Source organism: Anneissia japonica, unplaced genomic scaffold, assembly GCF_011630105.1.
Source record: "Anneissia japonica isolate Jap-2015-1 unplaced genomic scaffold, ASM1163010v1 scaffold275_len1219475_cov178, whole genome shotgun sequence".
Classification (NCBI taxonomy): domain Eukaryota; kingdom Metazoa; phylum Echinodermata; class Crinoidea; order Comatulida; family Comatulidae; genus Anneissia; species Anneissia japonica.
This window is the reverse complement of record NW_022752912.1, coordinates 860,536-887,819: the sequence shown is the minus strand read 5'-3', so window position 1 is coordinate 887,819 and position 27,284 is coordinate 860,536. Positions and strand designations below refer to the sequence as shown.

Sequence of the window (27,284 nt, the reverse complement as noted above, 5' to 3'; positions counted from 1 at the left end):
TGCAGCCGCTACCTCTTGGAAATTAAAAAAAACAAAAAACAAAAACAAAAAACAAAACAAAAAAAAACAAAGAAAGAAAAAGAAATAATTGATCACCCAAAATGCCTAGGACATTATTTTCAGACATCTGGAAAATAAACAAAAAATCACAGGGCCATGCCCTAGGGTTGTGTTGTCTCGATCGGCTCTCACTTTTGGCCCCCCCTCCTTTTGGACATCTCTGGATCCGACCCTGGGCATGGATATTAGTATCATTATTAGTGGTAAAATTATCAAACTTTAATAATTAATGTTACTTAGTTTTAAAAAACAGTTGACTTTAAAAATTAATTAAAGTTTTGCTAATAAAAATTTGGATATTTTACAGCTTTATATTGATTTTATTAATGTATCTGTTAACCTACTGTAAAGGCCTGTATTCAAGATAACACTGAAACTGCTATGGAAGCCCTGCAGAGTGCCAAGTATTTGTTACCAAAGATGCCAAAGGAGGTAAAATATTAATAATAGTACAGTTAAATATAAATAAATTGTGCAAATATTTACACTTCATAACAAATATGGGGCAATAGTTAATTAGGAATATTATTTTAAAGTCAAATGAGCACAACAATAATTCAGGATTACAAAAGTATGCGTCAAATTTTAGATTATAAAGGATCGTATAATCTGTTTGTACATTATACTATACAGTTATATGTTATGAAGTGCACAGCATTAATGTTGCACTCTGATTGTTTGCTATATAATATATTTGTGGTATATGTGGACATCTCTTTCATATATGGTATTATTGGTCAATTTTTTAACGTACTACAGTATAAGTTAAATTGTTTGGCTACATTGTAATCTTTTCCATATATGGCATATCTTGGATCTTTTCTATGTAGTTCTACAACTGTGCTGTGACAGGCAGGAACAGCTCTTCCCCATACTGTATAATCTGATTGCTTTCTTTGCAGGCGCCGTATTTATGTGTTATGTGCTACAACTTAGGCTGTGCGGCATATAAGAAAAAGCAGTTCAAGTCATCGGCTATGTGGCTGCGGTAAAGGAAATCCTCATTCTTTTTTCACGGTTCTCAAGATATTCCAGAATAAAAAAAAAATACCACTGATCAAGTCAATATCATTCATGTGATTTCTTTGTTCATCGTATGTTAAAAAATAATCTGCTGAAAATAATTTTTTTTCTTCAGAGAGAGCATCGAACTTGGAAAGGATGAACGCGCAGTGGGTTCTGAAAATCAGGTGATGTCAGTTTTATCAAATTTACATCATGATATTCACATTAACAATTTCAAATGATTTTATCCTAAACGTTTGATGATATTATTATTACTCTTTATTTACTCGCATTCCAGGCTAAATCTCTTCGTCTGTTGGCCACTGTGTACATTGACTGGGACATCAAGCAGTATATGCAAAAAGCATTGAATGCAGTAGGCCTAGCAAATGCTGTAAGTATAATCATAGAGATTTTATAATATCTGTATGGTATTATAATATTTAACCTTATATACATGCTTTGTATTTATTATGAAAATAGGAGTGGATCTGTTGTTGGTCATTATAATGCTTGCATTCCTATACCAGGGTCCTCTTAGATTTATATCCTGATGAGATGTATTAAAAATTATTATAGCGCCTTCAGTCTGAAGAAAAGTTCTAGAAGTTTTTTTCTTCCAAGGAACCAGAGAATTTTGTGAACAAAATTAATGACAGTCTTCTTTCAGCTAGTTATCTACATTTTTTAACACTTTAACTATAACAGTAGCAAGTCAGTCGCAGTTGGAAAAGAATAGGAACTCTTACTTTTACTAATCCAAACTGTTCATTTATGTATATGCTTTTACTGCAGGAGTATTGTCACCCTGTTGGGCTGTACCTGAAACTACGGATATTACTTAAAGGAGATTTCACAGACAGCCGCATTCAGTCAGGTAAACTTGACATGCTTGCTCTAGGTCTATCTCATCTTTTAGATAAAATACAAGGGTGTTACTTAATTGGTGAAGCCTTAAGCTCTGTCCAGACTTTCAACTTTTCTTTGACAAAAAAAATTGTGCTATATATGGTCATGATCTGATGTCATCATGACCATATTTAGGTAAAATTTAAGTAAAATTTGATAGTCTGGACAGAGTTTTAAAGTTTTTCTCACATGTCAAATTTATTACTAAAGTTGGTAAAATTCTTTTTCAGCTCTTGAAGATATAATTCGTCACAGCGATCTAGAAATAGATACAGCAATACAAACAATTAACCTGCTTGCAGCAAGTACGAGGTAAGCACTCTTGTTGCTAAACCTGATGTCCAACGTTATATATATTATTTGTGTTGTTGATGGATTTGCATATTATTACCGGGTCAGAGTCATTTGATTTTTTTTTTTTGTGCTTGTTTCATTTCCTTGTGTTCGTCCCTTCTGCGTTTTAAGTGGTTTATTGTACTTTTTCTGATGTCGCTTTTTATTTTACATGTTTATATATTTCTTTTTTTGTCCATTTTCTATTGCTGCTTTTAAGTGGTTTATTGTACTTTTTCTGATGTCGCTTTTTATTTTACATGTTTATATATTTCTTTTTTTGTCCATTTTCTATTGCTGCTTTTTTTTTTTTTTAATGCATTTTTGACTTGTAATTCAAGTCAATTTGTAATTCAATTTCCAACATATATCCTTTAACTAGCAATTTACATGCAATTTAGCCTCCGTGCCAGAATGTGTGGAATTAGTGAATAAAATTGAATTAATGATGCTTTAGAAAATGTTGTGTATAATGTATATTAATACTAGATGGTGTTTACTGTTTAGATGCAAAACTAGCTAAGCAGTAAGGGGCAATGGAAGAAAATTCAATGCATAATTAGCCCTAAATTACTCTGATTGGAGAAATATTTTAATATGTGCTACGTTGCACGACGTCAACTTTTCATGATGATGATAACGGTAGTTTAACTTGCTTGGTATTTCCACAGGTATGACTTAGCATTTGACATGTGCAAGAAAATAACAATGAAGTTCCAAACATCACCTCAAGTAGGCCAAGTGTTGTTGCTGCATTTGGAGATGTTGTTGGAGAAAAACATGAGGCAGGCCGCCAAAGACATGATTGAAGACTCTGTCACTGGTCAGTAAGGTTAAACCAAGAACTCACAGGGCAGACTGCTCTTCTATTTTTCTTGGTATTTAGGCCAGACTGGTAAAGAAAACTTAATTCAAGTGTCGCTGCTGCTTCATTTGATGGCTACTTAATTCAATAATGCTTAGTACAGTCATAGAGAAGATGAATGTTCTATTTTCTCTATGGTACAGTAGAACCCTTAATAAGGGGACACCATCGGGACCAATGAAAAAGTGTCCCCTTAATAGGGGTGTCCCCTGAATAAGGGTTGGCTGTAGTGTTAAAATACACTTTCCCTCATTAAGTGCCCAAAAATGTGTCACCTTAATAGGGGTGTCCCAAAGGAGGGGTTCTACTGTAGTTGACAAGTCTAATATGCAAAATGTTAAAGTTAATACTTGCTCAAATTTTCAAAGTTAATTTTAATATGATACTGGCAAATTGTTTCAGTACATACAATAGCAAATACCAAAAGGGACAAATTTTACTCTACATCGCCGTGATAATGAATTTATGATGATAGTGTTGAGGGTTGATACCCATCTCAAAGTTTCTAATTTTTTGTCTTCAGGAACATTGCAGATGTTGGATATTGATACAAAAACGAAACTTCACATTATGCTATGGAAACAAGCAGCAAGTGCCTTTGAGGTGTGTAATGATGGGTTTAAAAATCTGTCCTGTGCCATAGATAGACCTACTTTAAATATCAATGTTTCGTATGTGAAAAATACTTCTGATTTGCCTATATACATGGGTATGATATAACATCATGCCTATATATGGATGTAGTATGCCCATAATGGGTATTGTATCTTTATTATTGAAAATGTTACCATATAATAATGTGTTGAGAAAAAAAAAATTAAAAAAAATAAATAAAACTAAATCACTTATACTGTACATATTAATCAGGTCTTTTGGTTGAACTGCACTAAATATATATGCAAATGTTTCCTCTTTAGGGTGATGATTTCAGTGAATCACTCACTTGGTATAACTACTCACTCAGCTTGTTTTCAAATTCTGATAAAGGCAACAAGAACCTGGCAAAGTTACAGCGTAACAGAGCATCATGTTTCCTTGCCCTCAACAACCTAGCAAAGGTTTGAATACCATATATCTTGAGACATACCTTTAGTAATGAAATAATTAGGATTAATGATGATAATAATATTTATATTCTGCCAATAATTGATCTTTCCAGAGTGTCAAACTAAACAATTGACCAATCACAACAGAGCCATGGGAATAGGCATGTGTATTACAAACACATCTTTTGTTCCACAAATGCACATGTTTACATCATACTGTATACACTATGGTTTTATGGGACCTTTGGCAATGATATCAAAGGGCTGGATGCTAGCGTAAAGGTCCATTGTATATAGCACATTTAAATAGATTCTTGTCATTTGATTGGTGGATTTAATATCATGTGACAGTGGGTACATATGCACTGATTAACATTGGTTATTATATTAACATTTCAATTCCATGAAGGCTGAAGAGGCCATCGGAGAAGCTGTGAAACATGATGTGGCAAATTGCTATTCTTACTTCCTCGTGTACAAAGTAGCATTGATGAAAGGACAAGATACTAATGGTACGTATAAAGTAATAATTATAATCATTCTTTATTAAATTGTCTGAGCATTCTAATTTGAAATTGGAAATTTTGACTGGGCCTATGGAGACCCATGGCAGCCGCAGTGCCAGCTGACTTAACTTCAAACATACGGATACAAACATTATTCTTAATGCGTCTAACGCTAAAATTGTATTTAGAGGACCCAAACGATCACACTCCTATTGTAACCCAATGCTACCGTTGGTCTTTAGCACAAGAGCAGGAACAGTTCCACGTATTATACTACATTTATCTGGTATTGATTTCTGTTAAGCTATACTACATTTCATTTTGATATAATTTTTATTTTGTTATGATAATTGTGTTATCAATATGGAAACCTTGAAAACCTTTGTCCTTTATGAAGCTATTGAAGCAATCAAAAAGATGTGTGAAGAAAGAAAGGAAAAGCCTCAAGACATCACTGAGAATGTGACAGAAGAGGAGCAGAATCAACGTGGATTGATATGCTTGGCTGCACAATTAGCATTTGAGGTAGGCCTATAGGAGACACATACCAATACAAATATAAATAACAAATGAAAATGAAAATACTATAAATCAATTTAAGCACATTAGGTGATCAATTGTGTCAAAGGCCTTTTTTAAATCAATAAAGATGGCTGCAGTTGCTTTGCCTTCATTAAAATTATTGAGAATATAATCAGACACATCAATGAGGGTAGTACTTGTTGAATGGTTTTTCCTAAAGCCAGATTGTACTATACTGTTCTGTCAAATCACCAGAAATTTTGAATAATACAGAGTGGTCAAATTTTCTCCTGTCACAATATAGACATTCAGATATTGCATAATTATTTGCTATTAATTATTTTCAAAATTCAGGAGGAGTTCTTGAATCTTGCTCTGAGCCATGTGGATGATTGCCGGACAATTTGTCAGAAGCTGAAGACTGCAGTCGACCCAGAGAAACCTGTAAAAGACACAACTGCAGTGCTGATTGTGCTTTATGAATTTGAAGCATTAGCAAGACTTGGACGAGCCCACAAGTTGATGGACGTACTCGAGAAGGCCATTGCCTTACCGTATCGACAGACAAAAATGTTTGAAACATTAGCAGGTCAAATTGATTTATTGTTTTAAATTCATGTTTTTTTAAATTAAACTAATAATGATAGGCCTATTGTTGGTCATAAAGTCTTGGTTAAAATGTAATTGAAGCATTGAATGCTTATATGGATCAAGTAACTTATAAAATCCTAATTTTTTTTTTAAATAACAGGGTTGTGCATGCAGACATCAGTTGCCTATAAAGACGTAGCTCTCAAAGCTCTCAATATTGCCTTTGAAATGCACATGGCTAGTGACATCATTGACTTTAAGAAATGCAGGTTAGAAGTGTATTATCATGTGTAACTAAGTGTTGTAAGAAATGCAGGTTAGAAGTGTATTATCATGTGTAACTAAATGTTGTAAGAAATGCAGGTTAGAAGTGTATTATCATGTGTAACTAAGTGTTGTAAGAAATGCAGGTTAGAAGTGTATTATCATGTGTAACTAAGTGTTGAAAAAAAACGTTCTGTTTCCACCAATTTCGATATTATAACAACTGATCATAGGGAACTCTTTCTCATGTTTTATATTTGTTTTTTATGAATTATATTCTTATATGAGGTTTGGCATCCCAAAACCAGCATCACTTACCAATTAATGAAAATTGTCTTTGTAATATATTCTTGTTCTCCACATTGTAAGCTTTAAAATGATGGGTCATTACTTGAATAGACTTACTATTTTCAAAGTTATGAAGGTTTCTCTGTACTAACGTATACACTACTGGCACATTCTTATGCTAATTACTCAGTTTAATAATTAGCGACAGTACGCTGGAATGGCAAGCCTCATATTTGTTGATGATCTGTGTACTCTCATTATTTTTTTCTTCGCATTCCCTTCTTCCATACTCACCAGGACTTTTTTTTTCTCTTTGAAACAGTAAAGTCATACACAGTCTAGTAGAGTTAACATCACAGAATGTCAACAAAAGTACAGGGACCAACAATGACAAATGTTGGGACATTTTTAAAAAGTCATTAGAAATTATTGAACAGAATGCAAAGGTTGGCTATTGTTATTTAATTGCTAGGAAGTTTTTTTGTATAAAGTCATTGTTAGGAACACCGTTTAAACAAGCTCTTTGAGTTTCTTTGGTGTTTCCTTTTCATTCATTTTCATTTATGTGTTTTTGAGAATGAATAAAATTAATTTGAATTGAATTGGAAAGGGGAATTTCGATTATGTCTTGCCAGGCAGAACAAATCATCGTTTACAATCTGATAAACTTGGCATTGACTGCAACCAAACACTTAAAAGTAAAATAAAATTATTAATTGTCCAAGTGCTGCCTTGCATGCTTCAGTCCCTACAGACTAGCATGTCTACACTAATTTCACTTGATTAATATTTCTGTATTATCTATTTTAATGATGTAAGGGGGAATACCCTGAGGTGGAGATACAGTGGCTAATGATAAAGGCATGGAACACAGGCATCCACATGTACAGGTTGGTGTGTTTCATTTCATTTATTTCGTCAAACAGAAAACAAAACATACAGAAATAACAATACCAAAAATCAGAGACAGGATAAACAAAAAGCAAACTAAATTGCTGTATAAAGTTTCTCCACTGATTTAAGGATACATAAAATATATAAATAAATCTCTGATCTGTGGAAGTAAAAGCAATTAAAAACGGCAAGGCACAGCGCAGCGCAGAACAGCCGCAGCACGCAAGAAACAATATACTGTTACTCTCATGGAGCCACTAGAAAAAAAACACTTGGATATTCCCAGAAACTTGATGGGAATAACAATAAATGATACCAGCAAACAGCGACAGCAAAATAAGTATCAGCGACGGCAGTAGCGCAGAAAAAAGAGAGATTTAAAATTATTAAAAATCAAGACAGTCAAGATTGTCCGCCATCGGAACCCTTACACAACAAATTTTATTTTTTAATGTGATCCTTTAAAGCACGAGGAAATTGAGAACGGCCAATCGACAAACTGTCGCGAATATGTGTTGTTTTCTGATCATTTAACGTTCGCATTCATTTGGTCCAGTTGTATAAAAGTTATAAATTACTGATTGATTATACATTTGAGATTGATTATATTGAAAAATGGGGTATTATAGATGATATATATAGTTATTGTATAATTATTATTATATGTAGTTATTGTCTATTCTATCATGACAATATATATATATATATATATATATATATATATATCGTTTCCTGAATAAATTATATTGTGTTCTACTGTCTAACTCAACGTTTCCGCATCATTATTTTCTGTCTTATTTTCTGTTTTATTATTTGAACACACGTGGAATAATTACGCTTGTACAAATCAGTTCCCAAAGAAGTTCTAGCATGGTCCTTTTCGTTACAGGCATCATAAACATATAACATGTAACATTGTATTTTGTTTAGTGCCGGACAGCATGTTGAGGCTGAGAAGTGGTGCAGTATGTCCTTGCAGTTCCTACATCATTTGCCTACAATGAGAAGCAATTACGAAGCTCATGTAATATGACTTGCCAATTATTCAAATACAGAGCAATTTTTGATGTCTCATGTATTCAGAATGAAACAGTATATTTTGTTGTTCAACAAAGTTTAAGTTGGGTGTGCACACCCCTCCTTTTATTTGCGTTACAGTATATACCTTATTGAACTGATAGTTTGTAGTAAGTGGCGGGCAGCCCCTACCCATGTTTTTCAAAATTAAAAAAAAAGGAGAATAAAAAGAAAATTATATTCAAATTTTGGGAGTTCAAATTCTGGCCATATAGGTGACATAAGCATAAATGTTCTTACTCACCAACAACTATGGTGGGGCTGAGTTGATCTAGACCTGCCATCTGTGAAAGTTCCTCCCTGGGCCCCCTCTATTTCAAATTCCTGAATACGCCACTGGTAATGATGATGATGGCAAAGATAACGGCAGTAACCATGAAGGTGGTGGTGATAACGTTGGTTATGATGATGATGATGATTATGATGATGATGATGATGAAAGTGATACAGGTGATCAACTACGATGATAACAGTGGTGTTGATGATAATGAAGACAACTGTGAGGGCAGTGTTGATAAAAATGTCAACATAAATACCTCTACCTTTTATATAATGATTTTCATTATATATATACATTTACATTTATTTTGCAGATGAATAACATATATGCAGAAATTCTGTCAAAAATTGAGAAAAACCAAGCAAAAGTAGGAACAGAAGAATAATGACAAGAAAAGTAAGCTGAAAAGGTGCTGAATTTCATCCACGCTCTAGAAATACTCTTTTCACACACCGGTGGTTGTTTTACAAAGTTACAAAGTTATAAATTTTGTTGATGTTAGCAATAACTATAATAATGAAGATGAATCTGTTGAATAATAATGATTATTATGATGAATAATATTATTTATAAAAAAAAGACAGTTAATAATATAGATTTTATGATTATTAAGAATAGTGATAGCAATAATTATGAATCATAAGAGTAGTCAGTTCTGTTTATTTTTGTTTTATCTTTTTCATTTTTATATTTTAAGGTTTTTTAATTTGTTATGAAAATGATTGTTTTACCTGCACAAATTACAGTGTTTAAAATATTGATGGTGTTTTCAATATTGTAACATATAATGAATGTTATCCTGTTAAATAATATTGATTATTATATGAATATTAATTACTGTATGTAAATAAGAAAAGTAATAATATAGATATTATGATTATTAATAATAGTATAACAATAGCAAAAATATAATTGATTCATATTAAAGTACAGTCAGTTGTTCTGTAGATATTTTTTGTTTCTTTTTCGTTTTGATACTTTAGAGTTTAAAATATTGGTGGTGGTGGTAGCAATACTGTACTAAAATGAAAATGATTCTTTGAACAATAATCATTATTATTATGAATAACATAAGTAAGACAATACTATAGATATTATGATTTGATAATAGTAATTACAATAATATAATTACAGTACAGTGAGTTCTGTATATTCTTTGTTTCATATTTTTCGTTTTAATACTTAAAGGTTATTAAAAGAAATTCCTCACAATCTATAATTAACGAATTATCTTCATAATCTGACTAAAAATTCAGAATAATTGACACAAAATATATTCAATGAAAAATACGTTAGAATGAACTACTACAGTATTTATTTTAGACACAAAGTTCTTAAAATAATTTAGGAAGTGGAAATTATGTAGTGAACGAGTCATCACTGAATTTCTGGGACGATTCGATGGAAGAATTCAATGGCATTAATAATAATTGTTTGCACATTAATAGCATGAATGACGAGCGAGTTTAAATGTGCGTTGTCAGCTAAAAAATATACTGAAAATTAATATTACATCACTTTGATAGAAAACAAACAGGATAAATGATGAGAATAAGATACTGAGATATTCTCAACAGTTACCAGTCTTCAGAACTATGCTCGTGGGGGTATCGATCACTCATATTCACCATTCATTCGCCATGCAAACCTTAAAACAATATTTTAGATTCGTCAATACATTATACATTATAAATTATAGGCCTCTGATTTGTGTTCATAATTGGTCGAAAGTTGTTGATAATTGGATGCGAAGTCGAATCTCCAAGTTGTCGAAACATATCCATCTGAAACAAGGAAATAGAGAGAGAATTAAAATTGTGTAAATAGCGCCTACACCTTTTTTTTAATTTTTTCGGTTGCTCGACTAATATACAAGACCATATTATTCCTCAATGGAGATGGCAGACAACGAGGAAAATTCTTCCCTTATAATGTTGTCTGTCATACTTAACTATTAGAAAAATACATAATCGAAACTTAAATAAGATATATCATCAGTACATGAAAATAAAATCTACATAGGTCTAACATTTGTAATAGTCGAACGAAAGGATTTGCCTATGATGTTGGGAGATGATTCCATAGTGAAGTAATATTTTGAAAAAAAAATGTAATGCATTTCAACGGGCTGGGCGTATATGTAAATTTATCGTTTGATTTGTGTAAGTTGAATATGAGAAATTTGCATATTGGGAAATTAATTAAGCTGGGAAACTTAAAAGCTGCATCGGCAAACACACACACACACACACACACACACCTGTCTCTTATACACATCTAGATGTGTATAAGAGACAGGAATTGTACTGTCCGTTAAGTGTCCCTTGTACCTGTCTCTTATACACATCTAGATGTGTATAAGAGACAGCTATATTACTAACGTTACCTGTGTCTGTGAAATTGTGATCGGAGTCTCGAAAACAGTCCAAATTACGGATTCGTAGCAAGGAGGTGTGGTGAGTGAACCGTTGTAATTCCAGTAGTTACCAAGTGGCATCGGTAGAAGACTGCTGAGATTGAACGGGGTCTGCACGTCTTTCGTTTGGCCTGTATTATGTATAGAATATAAACAACTAGATAATATACACAAGTATATCATTAATAGCTGGTAGTAGTGTTGTGACATTAACAGTTTGATTTCTTCGAACGTAAACACTTTTTGTTGAAATACTGTTAGTTTTGAAATCGATACACATTGTCTAAAATAAGCAATTTTATTTTTATGTTTATTTTTTTACAAAAATGGCTTGAAATGATTTAAAATAAATATATATTAGGTACTGAAGAAGTATTATATTATAATGTGATGAGAATGTCGTTTGTGTTTTTGAAACACCTATGTTAGTAAGTTTTGCAATGGGACTCTGCAAAACACTCATTTTGCGTTTTCGCATCCGTCCGAAAAAAAAATGTATTTTGCAAACTAAAAACTCTCTAAAATGTTTAATAAAACGTTTACTTGCTCGTTTAATTACCGTTATCAAATTTTATCAACAATTGATAGTCTTTTAATATATATTATTATGTAACTTACCCATTCCTAAGCCTGAGATTCCCTGGACTATTGATTGCATGGCAGTGTTATCGTCCTGAGAAATGCCAATGAAGAAGCCAAAGACAGCTAAGCCCATATTGCTATTCATTGCCTCGGAGACGTTATTGAACCGCGTTGAGTCGTAATGTACTATGTGCATCTGATCATAAAATATCGAAGTCGAGAAGCGTGAGGTTCATGCCAGGCGTTTACTACCCCCTCCTCAACAACCCCTTCCTCTCCCAACCCCTCAAAACAGGGGCCTAAGTAGGACTTTTATGGATGGAGGATCTAGACCACTAGTCAGCTCCACCATGGATAGTGGCACTTTCAGACTTATATTTAATTTTCATTTCCCTCATTTTTCTTTATTTTAAGTTTAGATGGGGGGGGGGGGGGGGTGATAGAGGTGGTGTGGCGGCTGGGTCCCTCTGGAATCCGTCTTCATTGTGGATAGCAATACATTATAGGCCCTACTGATAATTACAAATAGGCCTGCTTATATAGGCTTATTATAATTATATTTACAAATTGAATTGTGTTATTTGTGTATGTTTTCGTGTTTTCCTTTCTAAATTGTCTCATATTATGATAATCACCCTCTGCCCTGAATCGCATAAATAACATTACCTCTGCTGGGTAGGCTTGTCCACGCACGGTATGCTCGGAGCCTACATCGTTTGTCATTCCCCAGTGAAAATGAAACTGTTCGGCTAAGAAGACAGTAGACAGCAACGGTCCCCCTTTAGAATTGTACTGTCCGTTAAGTGTCCCTTGTACTGTAAACAATAATCACGAAAAAACTCAATTACTTGATTGCTACCTTGCTAAACGAAAAATTACGTTAAATTGATCATATTATTCATACCGTTTCTGTATTAGGCCTATATCATAGAATATTAGGCCTATAAGAATATAGTGATATTGGCATATCAATAGACTGGTAGTTGCTATATAGATTTATATCGATATCAGTATATCAATACTGATAATAGGTAGTAGGCAGATGCTAGAGGGAGGGCACCCCGTTGGTCACTTCCTACACCCCCCTCCCCGCCTATGCAAATAGCGTTATTTTGATTACCAATAGGACTACTTAATATTGTGGTCTAAAGCAGAATTCGGGCAAGTCATAAAAACTCTTCCCTTAAACGGTACTAGGGATTTTTATCCGGCCCCGAAATCTAGACTCAGAAATACCGGGATCACGTCCGGCAGGGGATTTTATTTTATTTTGTTTTATTTAAACAAATTTAAAGAGGTATCCATTTCAACTTCCCCGAAGGGAGGCTGATGTCCAGGTGCCCCTTTTCAATAAATAAAATATAACATTATACAATGAGTCACCACTTAGATACAATATATAATTTCTGAGTTTTATTATATATGTATAGGCCTACTCAGTAACAAATAAATAAAATCAATATATAAAATTAGATAATATTGCTGTTATATTATATATTATGATATATCAATCACTCAAATAGGCATACAAACATGGGTAAGACTCAAACAATGAAAGAATAAATTTACTAAAAGTTATATACAATTAATTATGTACAATTTATTGATTATATAATTTGAATATAAAATTTATAATTTTCCGTCTTTAATATACAATTTATTGTTTCGTTTAAAAGAATAAAATGATTCTGACTTTCGGAAGTCGTCAGGAAGGCTGTTAAATATGGTAGGGACAGGAAGATAAAATTATCTTTTATAGCATTCAAGTTTTGTCTTAGGTAATAGTTTTACCTTTAGATGACTAGAAGTTGACGGATGTTGTCAAATACCTATAAAAAGATTCTAGATTCAAGAACACTTTATTGTCCATTTTGATATAGGAATTTGTTTTTCCTTTGCAACAGTCTTGGTTAAAAAGGATAAAATTACATGAAAAATCACAAGACAAACAACTTGGCAATGACGAGAAATACGTTAAGATATTCCATGTTAAAATAGTAATGTAGTAAAAAGTGAAAATAAAAATCACTTTAAAATTTACTATGTGTACCTCAGAAACAGACCAGCCATTAAAACTATAAAAACCTAGCATTTTGCTATAAAATGATGAGAGTATGCTAATTAAATAAAACATGTACACAGGGTATAGTATGCTTATTCCTCCATGCATAAATAGAGTGCAAGAAACACGAACATAATTATATTATATAATATAATATGAATAACAAGGAATGTGCGCCAATTATATTTATACGAGTTGACGGATAGTGTAAAATATATATAAAAAGATGTGACGTAATTAAATTAAACATGTGTTATGGATACACAGGGTACAATATGCTATGCATTATTTAGTAAACCTATTTTTTCTATTTAAAAATGTCTTTTGAATTAAGCCAGGTGAATACGTTAGATTTTCAAATAACAGAGTGCTAGTATATTATTTAGTATTATTATCTAGTTTTGGTTTATTAATGGCAATAGGACATGTATGTAGGTATTCCCATCATATGGACAGGTATAAGTGATAAATACTCAATTGAGCAATAAGAATCATGAGATCTACTTTGGGTGGAGGGTCGATATTAGAATAAGGTACTGTACGTTTCTACAGGGGTTCAACTCAGGCCCTACAACAGTCCCGGTCGGGGTGATAGGACAAACGCCAAGGAAAATCAGCAATTTTAATTAGATACTTATTAACTGATAGATATAATTATTAATCAATTAAACTGATCGATATCCACTTTTTGTCATAAAAAAAAAATCCCTGACATTGCCCTGGCAGAGCTATGACCCGGGTTCGAGACGAACACGTGTCAATTTTTTAGAGTATTTTTGCAACATACTGAGCAGGCCGTATGGTAATACGTCGGCTAGTGTAAAACATCATTTTTAAAATATCATTTATACTATTAAGCAATGTTTAACTACCATTAGTACTTGTATGTACGTTATTATGAAATCCCATGGTGACACAAATATAAATGGTAAAGCATGAATGGTTAATTGATATATATAGTACAAGTATGAATGTCTGATATAATAGAATAGTGCGTGTTTTGAGCTGTACAACGACAAAACTATAAAAAAGAAAGTCATGTTTATGCAATGATTATGTACATTTTGACCAGACCAATAAAAATAGCTTCCGACGTGCCTGTAAATTCGGACCTTCTATCTTAAAATATCTGGATCCCCCACTGGGTAGGTCATATAAACAGGAACATGTACCGATAAATCAATAATAAAGTGTACTGGTAAGTCTTATAATACATCGATATCGATATATTAATAAGCAATAGATCCTATATAGCCTTTATACAGTAATAGATTCTCACCTGTATGCCCATTATTGGTTATTGACAATGGACGGCCCGAGTTCCAGTCACATGTGAGCTCAAATGGCAACATTGACTGAGCTGGGGCGATGACTGCATTCGGGATGTCGATTGGTGATTGTCTATATCCTCCCGAACATATCGGGTAGCCTATTTCTCCCCAGTGTTCAGGCCCTATGATAATGCAATATGAATTTATAGTAAACAAAAACAACAATTTTTGTGGACATGTTATCACAATAACAATGATGGAATTTTTTAATGGTATTTTCTTCAATGTCAACACATTGGGTGCCAGGAAAAGATCTTACTATTTAATACATACAGGTAAAAAAATCTATAAATTCAGAAGAATAAAATAGAATGAAAATGGCCATTTTAATATATCCATGGTGAAAATTAATATATTACTACTTAAAAACTTAATTTTGAGATGAGAAATTACTCATTGATGTTCTGGCCTTAACGTTAAATGAATAATATTTTATTAGTACAATATTGTACATCAAATCAGTGAAGCTTACCTGTTGATTCTTCATAACTCCAATTAGAAGCTGTAAAAACCCCGAACAAGAACAATTAATTCCATCAAAACCCTCATCGCCATTAATTTAATCATTAACATCACCATTAGCAACAATAACATCATCCCCTTCAGTCACTATTATCATCATCCTAACCATCAGCAGCGATCACCATGATCAATAACATCATTTTAATGATCATTAAAATCATCATCATCTACATTACCAACACCATCGTCATACTTATCTTCCTCATCAGCATCATCAGCATCGTCATCATCATCATCATCATCATCATCACCATCATCATCATCATCATCATCATCATCATCATCATCATCATCATCATCATCATCATCATCATCATCAATACTACAACTATCGCCACTACCATTATAATTGTTATCATTATCATCATCATTATTATCATCATCATCATCATCAACTTCACCCTCTTTTCCTCCTCCTTTATCATCAGCATCATTATCATCCCCATCATTCTTTTTATTTGGAGCACAGTTACTTTAGTTGTCTCACATTTAAAGAATTCTGTATAATAATTGATCGTCAGACATGTCTAATGATATTTATCCGCTACAAACACCGAATTATTAAAATAATATAATAGGAAACAACACGTGCACAACATGATATGCTGACTGATGATTTAGCAATTTCTGAGTAAGGTTTACATTTATCAATTTAATCTACATAATTACAAAAATACTCTACTGACTAAATTATTGAATTGTAGACGTTTTATGTTTGAATGTCATTGCGACCTCTTATATAGGACCTATACATATACCGAAAGTTCCACTGATTAATCTCAGATAAGAAAGTATAATACATAGGGCCTAGTCCAAGTATTGAAATGCACGCCATCGTGTTGGGATTCATTATTTCGACATTAATTATGTCATCATCATGAAATGACATAATGATTTCCTGATGATGACATAATTAATGTCGAAATATTGAATCCCAACACGATGGCGTGCATTTCAATACTTGGAGTATGTATTACACTTTCTTATACATACAGTAATATACAGTATGTAAAATATAATACTGCGTAGCGGTAATGAAAACTCAGATAGGCCTATATAAAATGTTGACTTAGAAACACTAACATTTTTGCAACTTTAAATGTATAAATATATAAATAATGCACATTTATGTCCGTAAATTCAGAACAACAGTTTCTCGGCATCAAACCCTTCATAACATATTTGGTATTCATCTCTATACTTACCACTACTATTTGCGAAGATAAATACTAGGGAAGCTACGAAGATTCGCATCAACATCTAAAAAAGGCCAAGATATTGTCTGCTAAGTGCTTTAAAACCAAGAAGAGCCAAATAATATTAATGAATAAAGCACAATAACTAATCCACACTCCACATAGGCCTATGGTCCAATGGAGCACTAACGGAACTCTGGTTGGCCCTGAAATCGATCTCTCTAATGATTATCACGTTCACACAATTGATAATAAAATTGAAAACAATCAAAGCGATTGATTTTTATGTCTCATTATCTACTGTATATACTACATCTGTCATGATACAAATAATAATGTGTATATAGTAATTTAATGTTTGTGAAAGAAAAATATTAAAATATATACCGGTATATAGACTAGCATTATGTAATTTTCCACGTAACAAATAAATTGACATCGTTTGTTATATTTTGTATATGGCTATTCTAATATCAATTTAAGATTTTTTGTAGTAAAAGAGATGAATTAGCGAAAAAAGGTCGGTCTGTGTCTCATTAGAAAATTCTTTTAAAACAAAATAATGTGTATCGAAGTAATACCTCGTCGGCCTGGTTTAAATGCCAATAAACAACCATTATTTCTCACGATTTAACCACATGAAAATAATTGAGGTACATTGTCTTTTTCCATTACTAGAAAATTGCACTTGTTTTTGGAACTGAAAAGAATAAAACATGGTAGCGCTTATGCGGTGGTCAGGACGGACTAAGACCTAAATTATTGGTCTGTGGACTAAACCAGAGGCACCGTGTGTCGATCGGGTCGTGGGGGGAAACACCTTCGCACTCCGATACGTTATAGCATACCATTCCTCCATAGACATACCGACAAATAAGGAATGTGCAGAGATAAGTATTATATTTATCTAGAGTAATATTAAATAATAGAATAATAGGCTCTCATTTTGTAAATAGAAATGCTCTTCTGAAGCCCGATTGTCGTTGGCCTTCGTGTATCCTGTCGACAGTGAATTCCCGGCTCATGCACTGTCTGAATTTACGGGATGGTGGGGGGTGGGGAGTCTCGGTAACACCGGACTTATTGCAAGAATAAAAGGTTCCTTTCGTTAAAAATTAAATCACTCGTGTCGTCGTGGGATCAGAAAACAGCTGTTAACCTATTTTACTCATTTTAATCATTGACTTCAACCAAACATAATATTTATTTTATTTATTGAATTTTCTTTCAAAATTGATTTTGAACAACTTATTTTGATATACTGATATTGAGTCTAGTTGAGAGTTTTCAAATTTATTTTCTCCACTTTTTTTTTTCTCCGCGATGTAGGTGTTTTAATAAAGTTTGTGGTAAAAACAGACATGGGCCTAGGCCTATTTTTAATTTACATTTAATTTGTTCATGATTGCCATGATCTATTTCATATTTCGTTCATTAGAAAGTTATGCTTTTTTCAAAAACAGACATGGGCCTAGGCATTTCATTTAGGCCTACATTTAATTTGTTCATGATTGCCATATCGATTTCAAATTTCGTTTATTAGAAAGTTGTTTTTTTTCAAAGTAAACAGCGATAATTATATCAATATTGCTTCGCTCAGTCTGTACATTGTATCATAACATAATCTTGATATAATGTATGGACCACACTGCTTTTGCAATGCACAGCTTTTGTTTGTTTTGTTTTGTTTGTTTTCAAAGGAATTAGGCCTACAATATTATGCTTAGGGCCTACAGTACTAAATATTTAAGAGCACACCCTTCCCAAATCCTCCCCTCGGACCATGTTCCTCGATTAACGCTTAATATTGAAAATAAAAGTTTGCAAGGGTAGATAACATTTTGAAATGAAAACAAATCAAAATTAATAAACATAGGTTACATTATAAGATTCGAGCAAAATTCGTTTGCAGACTAGCTGGTATATCATTAATATACTTTTTGATTATTAAATCATAACAAACTATAATAAGATAATAACCTATTCTAAATTCCTATACTCAAATTTTATTCTACTAACCTACAAATATCAACAGTGAAATACAAAAATCTAACCTTTTGAAAAACGCCGCAAGTCGGTGGGATCTGTAAACAGCAAACGTGAGTGGTGGATGCTCAAAGCTAGAATGAAGTTGCATTGAAGCCTTATGCTCGTTATCAGTACTGTCTCAGTTCCATACACTTCCGGACTATATGACAGCTTATGTTTTGTAATGTAAATTATTACCTGTACTTTTAAATGATTGTCACACCGTGGAATTAGCAAATGACATTTAAATTTGTCAGGATTTTCCTTGAATAGGCCTCTGCCACGTTACAAAGAATGTAGACCTCAATCCCTCAAATGTATTTCATTTATTTATGCAGACAAGTGACATGGGTCTCCAAAAAACATTACAAAAGTCTGGAGCCCCAGTGCTATTACATTCAAGTAGTGGGCCTCTCCGCAAGCTCCTACCATTGGGTATTGTTGCTAAAGTGTGGCACTTTTAACGTAAACGCAGTAACTTGCATGTCTGTGGGACATGCGCGTACGTCTGGCTATTGAATAACATGTTCTGACTGATCGGTTGTTGACACTTTGAAAAGGTCTGTTATTACCTCTCAATTGAAATGATAAAACATTTAGAAAGTTAACAATCACATAAATAATATAGTTTACACAGAATCTTATATTTTACCGTTATGGCCATAATGTAAAATTATTCATACACTCTGTAAGTGTGCAAAAAATTGTTTTTATCTGATATATTGGAAATTGTTAATTTGTTTGTATAAAATAAGTTTATATATTTTTGACAGGTCTCTGCCACGTGATCGAGTAACTGGACCGCTCCACTAAGCCCCTGGTGTATTGTTGCTAAAGTGTGGTACACTGTACCTTTAACGTAAATGCAGTAGCTTGCATGTCTGTGGGACATGCACGTATGTCTGGCTATTGAATAACATATTCTGATTAATCAGTTCAATTCAATTCAATTCGATTTATTCATTTATTGAGTCACAATCAGTACAAGATGATATTAATGATTAATGATGGTTTAAGAGGCTTATATAATATTGAAGATACCGTCTGCTGTAAAATATATTATCTAAGCCCTGTATTTTTTTTTAAATAAAAAAATAAGCTGCAATGTGTGTAGGTGTAGGCCTATGTCCCTGTTGCATTTGACATATATTATGCTTCACGTCCATCCTTGAGCTTTGCTCTTTTAACTATTTTATTATTTTTAACTATTTTATTATTTTTTATACTTCAAATGATCACATTTATATTTTCTTCAAATCTACACATAATTTCAAGCGTGACTCATTCATTATTGATGATTACTAAAAACCTTATGATGAAAATGTCAAAAAAAAACAATAAAACAAAGAATGAACCTTTCTAGAAATTTTTGAAAACCAGTTTTATTAACTTATTAAACAAAATATATAAACAGATTGTGTGTGGAAATACAACAATTTATAAATTCTACAATGTCATGTGTTATTGTTGTAAAATATTGATAATATAACAATATATACCATATCCACCAATGATTCATCACTTATGAAATTTTGAAACATAATTATTATAAATTACATAATCCATTCTGGATAAATATTAGTAAATAGTGGGATGTGTGGTAACTACAATGACCTCTAAAGGATGACTCGTGTGTGTCGAACAACGGTCAGCTAACCATCGGTGGTGAATTCATCCACGTCTCTGCCAGCTCAGGCCCGATGCAGCTGTCTGGTTAATGGTCGAACAACGATGATTATTTTAACTCAGGATATTAGAATTGGTCTTAAATAATTTAAAAGAAACCTGTCAAACACACATGTGCAAATTTATATTAATATACAGTATTAAAATAATAGAATAAATGATATCATAATACTGTACTATTTATAGAATGATACCGATTTATCCAGGCTTTACTTAATACAGTTTAGCATGATATGAATAACATCACCTATGGAATGTACTTACAATGTGAGGACATTTATAAAGACCATAGTTAAACATAACTTCCCATTTAAACTCCTTCAAGTAAAAAAAATATTAATCTCTAAATCAGACTAAAATCATTCATTGTCGAGCTTTAATAAGCACTCGGCTAAATATTCGTATTCAGAAATCTCGTTGTGAATATGGCACGATATTCTAACATACAGTATACCTTGAATGCTCTTTATCGGCACCTGCGGAATAGAGAAATTAAAAAATTACCGACTTCAAAATTGTGAAATTTTGTTAGAAAGATACATTATTTGAAAAAGTTATTGAGATTGCGTTTAGATATAGGAGTCACTCATCTGTAACAACTGCTCTGGTTGTGTTACTTATAACACAGATGTGTCACATAGTGTTGTAACATCAGCAATGGTGTACTCTCTTACATAATAAATTTGACAGAGGACTGAACTATTACCTCTATAGAAAATCTACTGGACAATTTCTTCTGTATTGACTCTGCAAGGTCGTAGTTCACTTCTCTGTTAGTATAGAGACGTTTGGGAAGAGCAACCAATGCCATAGTACCTATAGAAAAACATTAAAAATAACAATCACTATGACTATTGGCACTGTAACAAGAATAACCCAAATTTCATGGCACCAACTTTTATCAAATGCATGTTTATGACTATAAAAAGGACTGTATCTTAAAGTACCATAGTTCCTTCTAATTATAGAGGTTTTGAAAGCAAATCTTTTCAATATGGGATAAATATTAACAAGTAATCAACTCACCAAACATACTGACAGGGGCACCTAGTCTTGTTCCTAGTCTCTCTACCAGCATATTTGCTAAAATGAATATTTACATGAATATTTAAACAAAATTTTCAAATGTAATATTAAAACGGAAAATAGTTTCAAAGTTCCCAAGCCAATGAAATGAAATAGCACCCTTTAAAGAGTCAGCTGGAGCAATATGGTGAAAATAATTAAGCATAACAAACAGAATCAACAAAAAATGAATCGCATACACATGGACAAGCTATAAAGCAAGCTATATTTGATAGTAAACTTCTATTTGTGTTTATTCCAGCCGACAGTATTATGAATATCATTAATTACAAAAATATGATCTTTGAATATGAAATTAGTTTCCTAGACAAGCCCTGTCCAACAATTAAATCTATTCAGATGTTTAACAACTGAATATTGCTGAAAGGTCAAAAAGTATAAAATGAAGAATATTGAATGGTATAAATAGAATTTCGGTGAATAGCACTGAATGGTATAAAGTGAAAACTATTGAATGGCCTAAAATATCTATTATTGTTTGTAATACCATTAAAAAAATTAGCATATCAATCAATTATTATAAACATGGAAATGTTATGGAGAATTCTTTAAGAACAGTTAGCTTTTTAACAAAATGATCTAACAGGTGTTATGCCAGTTGACAGGGTTCTGATTATCACAAATCAGAAATTTAGGCTTTTAAATACAGGTCTCCCTCTAATTAAAGACCACTTTTCTGTGGTCCCATTTTAACAAATGTCTTTTAACTTTATTACTCTAATTAGAGACCAAAGCTGCAGACCATGGAAATCCTGGTCCTGAAAGTAGACTGGAGGGAGACCTGTATACAAATAGTTTCTTAGACCTGCTGCCCTGTTTAACAGTTAAGCACAATTTAACTTGAAAAATATATGGCATAATGTGAAGAATGGTATACTCTAAATAGTATTTGAATTGAATAACATTAATATGATATGAATAATATTGATTGTGAAAATAACTACTGTACTATTGAATACTGTATTGTACACTGAAGAGTGCACTGGAATTGTGGATTAACTCACCAGCTTGTTCTGTTAAGTTGTACATGTACCCCCTCATCTTCTTTAATCCGACTGCCTCCCAAAAATCTATTATCGTCGGCAGCACTAAAAATGGACTGTAATCCTTCAAACCTGTCAATCATTACGCCAAGCAATAAACATAAAATAACATGAAATAAATAAATATTCATGTAACAATTAATACTGATGCAGTCATTAAATGCCCTAAAACTTAAAAAATTTTGAATTACGTGAAATATCTTAAGCCTATTTTGTGAATATTTAATGGTTAAAATGGCTACTATAATTAGTCCTTTTTAACATACAATGGCAGTAGTCTATTATGCAGGTTATGAGTGACCTACTCATACACACTATCAAAATTACTGCTAATTTGTCTCTAAATGATAAGTCAAAACATTTTTATGGCTTTTCTTCTATAATATTTAGTAACTGTTTTGTTTGGACTGTTTTTTTTTTTAAACATTCAGCATAATCACAATTTATAGGTGTAATAATTTGTTCTTGTAATCATTAGTAAATTATGAAGAATACTGTTGATTAAATTAAAGTTTATTTTAGATAAAAAAAATTTAATACCTGACCACATAAATTCAGAGTTAAACCCACTCCCAAAACCATGTGATATGACAAGTGGTCTCACAGACTTCTGCAGCTCTTTCCTAACGTAGAGGAAGGCAGCGCCTTTTGGAGAGCAAAACCATTTGTGAGCATTGCTTGAATAATAATCTGCACCAATATCGTGTAAGTTAATCGGCAGGGAACCAAGGGCGTGTGCACCGTCAATGAACACTGGGACTGACCTTAGGCAAAGTTAAAAAGAAATGTAGAAAATAAAACTTGCTGACTAAATTAGATGAAAAAAGTATGTTGTGTTGAAGAAGTACAGTGACATTTGAAAATAAGAACTGGTTGATCAGCAACTTTCTAAAAATATTTTATACACTATTGTGCAGAGTCATAATTATTTTTTATTATTATTGATGAATTGATGTATTTTATGATGAACTTTTGATATTTAACCTTTGACATAGGTCATTATATAATTAAAGTATGGAGCTTTTGATTGCACGACAACGGTGGGACCTAGATAGTAATGATGCCACTAAAAAGTCCACAGCACATTCAAGAATTTTGAGTTCTCGTCATTTGGATTCTAAGACGTAATTTGGCCCGAATCTATGTCGTGCAGAGAACATAGGATGGTCATGCATGAGTGAATTTGTTATAACTTTACATCGTCACTCAAATAAAAAAAGCTCCATATTACGTATTTAGGTTAGAACATGAGAGAAATGGAGTAGAATGTTTGAGAAGACCAGAGGCTACATACTTTACCTTTCATGACAGACTGCTATAAGCTCTTTAATAGGCATTATGAACGGAGCATTGCTTGGAACATGGTCAAACACAGCTATCTTTGTACCAGATCTATAAAATACAAAGTATCATCAAGACCTGCTTATCTTAATGTATTGATGCAAACATTATGGTACAGCAGGTTTGGGATTTTCATATAGTACCCAAGAAACTCATCTAAGTTTAAATGTACCAGCAATGCTGAAAATAGGGATAGGGATTGGCAACAGTGGGACTGGAAACCTTAGTACGTCTGCCGTATAAAAGTTCAACAACCAAGAAACTTCTATAAACCCAAAGTACTCACTTGATAGTTGACTTAACTTTATTAATTATCTGGTGAGCGCCCTCTATAGGTATTATGATAGTCTCCTCTTGTATAATAGCCCCAGTTTCTTCAGCAATGTGTTTTAGCAATTTCTTTACAGCACCTATGATCACAAAATCAGACGTTTTTAAAAAATATGGCTATACAGTACATAAGTAAGGATCTGTGGTCTAGAAACAGACCCAGAGGCAAACCAACTGTGTGTACAATCAATAGTAAATCAGCAATTTTTTTTTTTTGGTGCATTATTGGGAGTGAATAACTTATTTAACATTTTAGCTACTCAATATTGAAATTGAGTTTTTTAAAAATATATCATGACAGATGGTATTCTTAAATTAACAACTAATGCAATTCGTACCATATGTCAAATTCAAACTGTAGATAATATCACCAGGCTTGAATTTGATACCCCGTAGAATGCTGTTCGTTGCCGTGGTTACATTAGTTACCAGTAGAATGTCAGTCGGGTCACATCCTGTAGATTAAAAACAATTACTTTAATTATATAATTAGTTGAAAATGTATAAATTTAACAAGGGTTTTATTATCATTATATATCAGTAAATACTAAATTATGTAAAGACCTTTGACCTATAAAGAAATACTTCAGTGTTCTCATTTTATGTTAACAAATAATTCCATTTTTGTATGATACATATATAACATATATAATAAAATAAATAAAACGTTTATATTTTATTTAGAATAAGCTAAGCACCTTTTTTCATGCATGTACTAATATGAATACATAATATTCAAAGCTAGAGTGCCTGTAATAAGTGCACATTCCCCCTCAGTGCCTGGGCAGCGGCAGGGTAACATCAAGGATTTCAAAAGCTGGAAGACACAGGCAGGTCCTAAGTGCTGTATAAAACTTGGAGGCAATGCTCCCAAGTAGCTTATACCCTGAAGAATCTGGCACTGTAAGTGACACAGTCTTAGCCATGAAGCAAAGGAAAATGATATTTTAATATTAAGGCCAACCAATATTCAGTGGTCACCCCTATTAAAGGAGACACATGTATTGGTCCTTAAGCTGTTCCCTACACTATAGTTCTACACTATTACAAAATACTGAAAAAAGTTTCTGCATGTACCAACAAACTTAGCTAGACGTCTTGTGACATACACCAGATGTGGGAATATTTCCTTGTCCAGGAATCGTAATGGTTGTCTTTCCATATATTTCTGCCACCGATGAGATAAATCAAGGATATTGCTAAGAACTGCTCCAAATGCACCATGGTTCAAGAATGTACACTCCTACAATAATAAAAAAAAATGTACAAATGATGCCATTGCTACTCTCCTTGTACTTCAGCTGGAGGAAGGTAGTGCACCATCCTTCGGATGAGATTTTAAAGCTGTTGGTCCTCTGTGCATTATGGCATGTTACAGTACACAGTACACTCTTCAGAGAAGAGTAGGAGAATTGTCTTCCCATGTACTGCACAATCACAACCAGAAGGACTCACTGGAAATAAGTCTCCACCAGACTTTTGTGAGTTATCCTGTGTGTTCACACCAAATAAATCCATCCATCCAACAAATATCATTTTAAATAAGTAAACTAGACTGAGATCAGATGGACTTGAATGTGATTTATCAATCACTGCACATTAAGTCATTAGGCCTACTGCTGAAGAAGCGCATCGAGAAAATCTTAATATGTGGTACATGATCAAGAGAGCTATATGAAAACTATATTATAATACTGCCAATTTATATAGTATCAATTTTATGCTGTCATCATTATCAACAACATCGTAAGAAATAAAAATGAAGTACACACAGTAGGCCTACCTCTTCTAACAGAAAGTATTTCCTCTTAGCTGGTAGTCCAAATTCAATTTCCAAACTCTTACTGCTTACAAATTCTGGAAGCTCAATTTTAATATCTGGTGCTACATATTCTTCCTTCACAAGTAATTACAAAAATTATTAAGCAAGTATTTTATTTACCTATCTATAGGCACACATTTACACACATAAAAACAATAGGCTACTGTGCAATTTTTGAGCATCAATTATTATTAAATATAAAATGTTTATTCCTTCAAAAAAATTGAATGTTATAACATTAGAATTGTTTAAGGGCACATAGAAAAAATTATTTGATTATCACTTTAAAAAAAAAAAAAAGTGATGAAGGCAGTTGCTTTTTTTCCCCTTTATAATCGGAACAATAAAATATTGCTTTTTTATATCGATCTAGGAGGGACTGTTTTTATTTGGCAAGAATATTGTAAATATTGTATACAAACTGGTTTAATTTTATTGTTTTTTTAAAGAAAATGTCACAAAATGGCATTGTTCTCTTTATGCTGTTGAAATAAATGCTGCTGCAAAAAATTGTTTTTTTTTTTTATTATTCCCGCATCAATGTTTCCCAAATTTTCGACGCTAGCGGGAGTGATAATCTAACAATTTTTTTCTATTTACCCTAGGCCTAATATATATATAAGAAATTTTCTACACATTTTCTTATATGTTATGTATACATTTATTGTATGCATATATCTTAGTTTTGATATTATGGGGTATGACATTTTTTGGCCTAGATTTAATTAATAATAATTGAAATTACCTCAGGGAGCTGGAGAAGTTCCTGGACGTTTGAAGACTGGAAAGACCCAAAATCTCTCTTTGCAACTGCTGTGAAATTAAAGAAAATTACTGTTACTTATATTACATACTTGTTTACTTGTGGCGGACCTCACCATAGACTCGGAAAACTGAGAATATTGGCATAATTGCCACCAGCCACACACTCACTGGCCAGGCTGACTGGACGGATACGTCAAACTCGGCTGGGATGGGTTAAGTTTGATGATTCGTTAGCTTGATACATTGAAAGCAATTAAACAGCCAATAATTTACCATTTTGCATGATGAATACCGCAATAGTTCTGAAACTTTTCAATGAACTGCTACCTAGGCCCCAGTAGGCTAAACACCGGCGTAACTCATCATAACATGTTGTATTAGAAGGTATTAGCATTAATTGACGCGAATTAGCGCAGGTTGACGCGATTTAACGT

The 27,284-nt window shown here is 32.7% G+C and overlaps 3 protein-coding genes across 3 annotated transcripts in view; 1 reads left to right on the top strand and 2 right to left on the bottom strand.

Annotated features, from left to right (window-relative positions):
• The window catches only part of LOC117122433 (testis-expressed protein 11-like), a 12,727-nt gene extending 3,290 nt beyond the window's left edge, over window positions 1-9,437 (top strand). The window contains exons 8-24 of the mRNA XM_033268004.1: window positions 412-492; window positions 963-1,048; window positions 1,199-1,250; window positions 1,364-1,459; window positions 1,861-1,942; window positions 2,205-2,286; window positions 2,979-3,130; window positions 3,696-3,775; window positions 4,090-4,230; window positions 4,628-4,730; window positions 5,122-5,249; window positions 5,601-5,835; window positions 5,998-6,106; window positions 6,712-6,835; window positions 7,209-7,279; window positions 8,214-8,307; window positions 8,954-9,437. Coding sequence (XP_033123895.1) covers window positions 412-492; window positions 963-1,048; window positions 1,199-1,250; window positions 1,364-1,459; window positions 1,861-1,942; window positions 2,205-2,286; window positions 2,979-3,130; window positions 3,696-3,775; window positions 4,090-4,230; window positions 4,628-4,730; window positions 5,122-5,249; window positions 5,601-5,835; window positions 5,998-6,106; window positions 6,712-6,835; window positions 7,209-7,279; window positions 8,214-8,307; window positions 8,954-9,025 — 1,788 coding nt within the window. The 3' untranslated portion in view covers window positions 9,026-9,437. The remainder of the gene's footprint in view (window positions 1-411; window positions 493-962; window positions 1,049-1,198; window positions 1,251-1,363; window positions 1,460-1,860; window positions 1,943-2,204; window positions 2,287-2,978; window positions 3,131-3,695; window positions 3,776-4,089; window positions 4,231-4,627; window positions 4,731-5,121; window positions 5,250-5,600; window positions 5,836-5,997; window positions 6,107-6,711; window positions 6,836-7,208; window positions 7,280-8,213; window positions 8,308-8,953) is intronic.
• A 335-nt stretch (window positions 9,438-9,772) lies between these two features.
• Window positions 9,773-18,847, bottom strand: LOC117122458 (carbonic anhydrase 7-like). The gene is made up of 8 exons (XM_033268042.1): window positions 18,804-18,847; window positions 16,759-16,813; window positions 15,504-15,533; window positions 14,980-15,153; window positions 12,305-12,453; window positions 11,675-11,834; window positions 11,027-11,187; window positions 9,773-10,424 (listed from the first exon to the last, which is right to left on the bottom strand). Exons 2-8 carry the CDS (start codon window positions 16,811-16,813, stop codon window positions 10,320-10,322), a joined length of 834 nt encoding a protein of 277 aa, XP_033123933.1. The 5' UTR covers window positions 18,804-18,847; the 3' UTR covers window positions 9,773-10,319.
• Window positions 18,848-19,801: 954 nt separating this feature from the next.
• Window positions 19,802-27,246, bottom strand: LOC117122472 (putative L-cysteine desulfhydrase 1). The gene is made up of 12 exons (XM_033268057.1): window positions 27,124-27,246; window positions 26,831-26,898; window positions 26,047-26,160; window positions 25,341-25,506; window positions 24,602-24,718; window positions 24,220-24,343; window positions 23,892-23,984; window positions 23,133-23,356; window positions 22,554-22,664; window positions 21,490-21,546; window positions 21,170-21,279; window positions 19,802-20,939 (listed from the first exon to the last, which is right to left on the bottom strand). Exons 1-12 carry the CDS (start codon window positions 27,242-27,244, stop codon window positions 20,823-20,825), a joined length of 1,422 nt encoding a protein of 473 aa, XP_033123948.1. The 5' UTR covers window positions 27,245-27,246; the 3' UTR covers window positions 19,802-20,822.
• Between the last annotated feature and the right edge of the window lie 38 nt (window positions 27,247-27,284).

Bases quoted from the DNA above. Each gene is read 5' to 3' on its own strand.
- LOC117122458 (XM_033268042.1), bottom strand. From the start codon at position 16,813: ATGTTGATGCGAATCTTCGTAGCTTCCCTAGTATTTATCTTCGCAAAT. The intron at 11,835-12,304 runs GTAATGTTATTT...TTTTATGATCAG, and splicing joins GACAAGCCTACCCAGCAGAG to ATGCACATAGTACATTACGA. The intron at 10,425-11,026 runs GTAACGTTAGTA...TCCTTGTTTCAG, and splicing joins TCACAATTTCACAGACACAG to ATGGATATGTTTCGACAACT.
- LOC117122472 (XM_033268057.1), bottom strand. From the start codon at position 27,244: ATGCTAATACCTTCTAATACAACATGTTATGATGAGTTACGCCGGTGT. The intron at 23,357-23,891 runs GTAAAGTATGTA...ACTTTGCCTAAG, and splicing joins ATAGCAGTCTGTCATGAAAG to GTCAGTCCCAGTGTTCATTG. The intron at 21,547-22,553 runs GTGAGTTAATCC...TATTCATTTTAG, and splicing joins CAACTTAACAGAACAAGCTG to CAAATATGCTGGTAGAGAGA.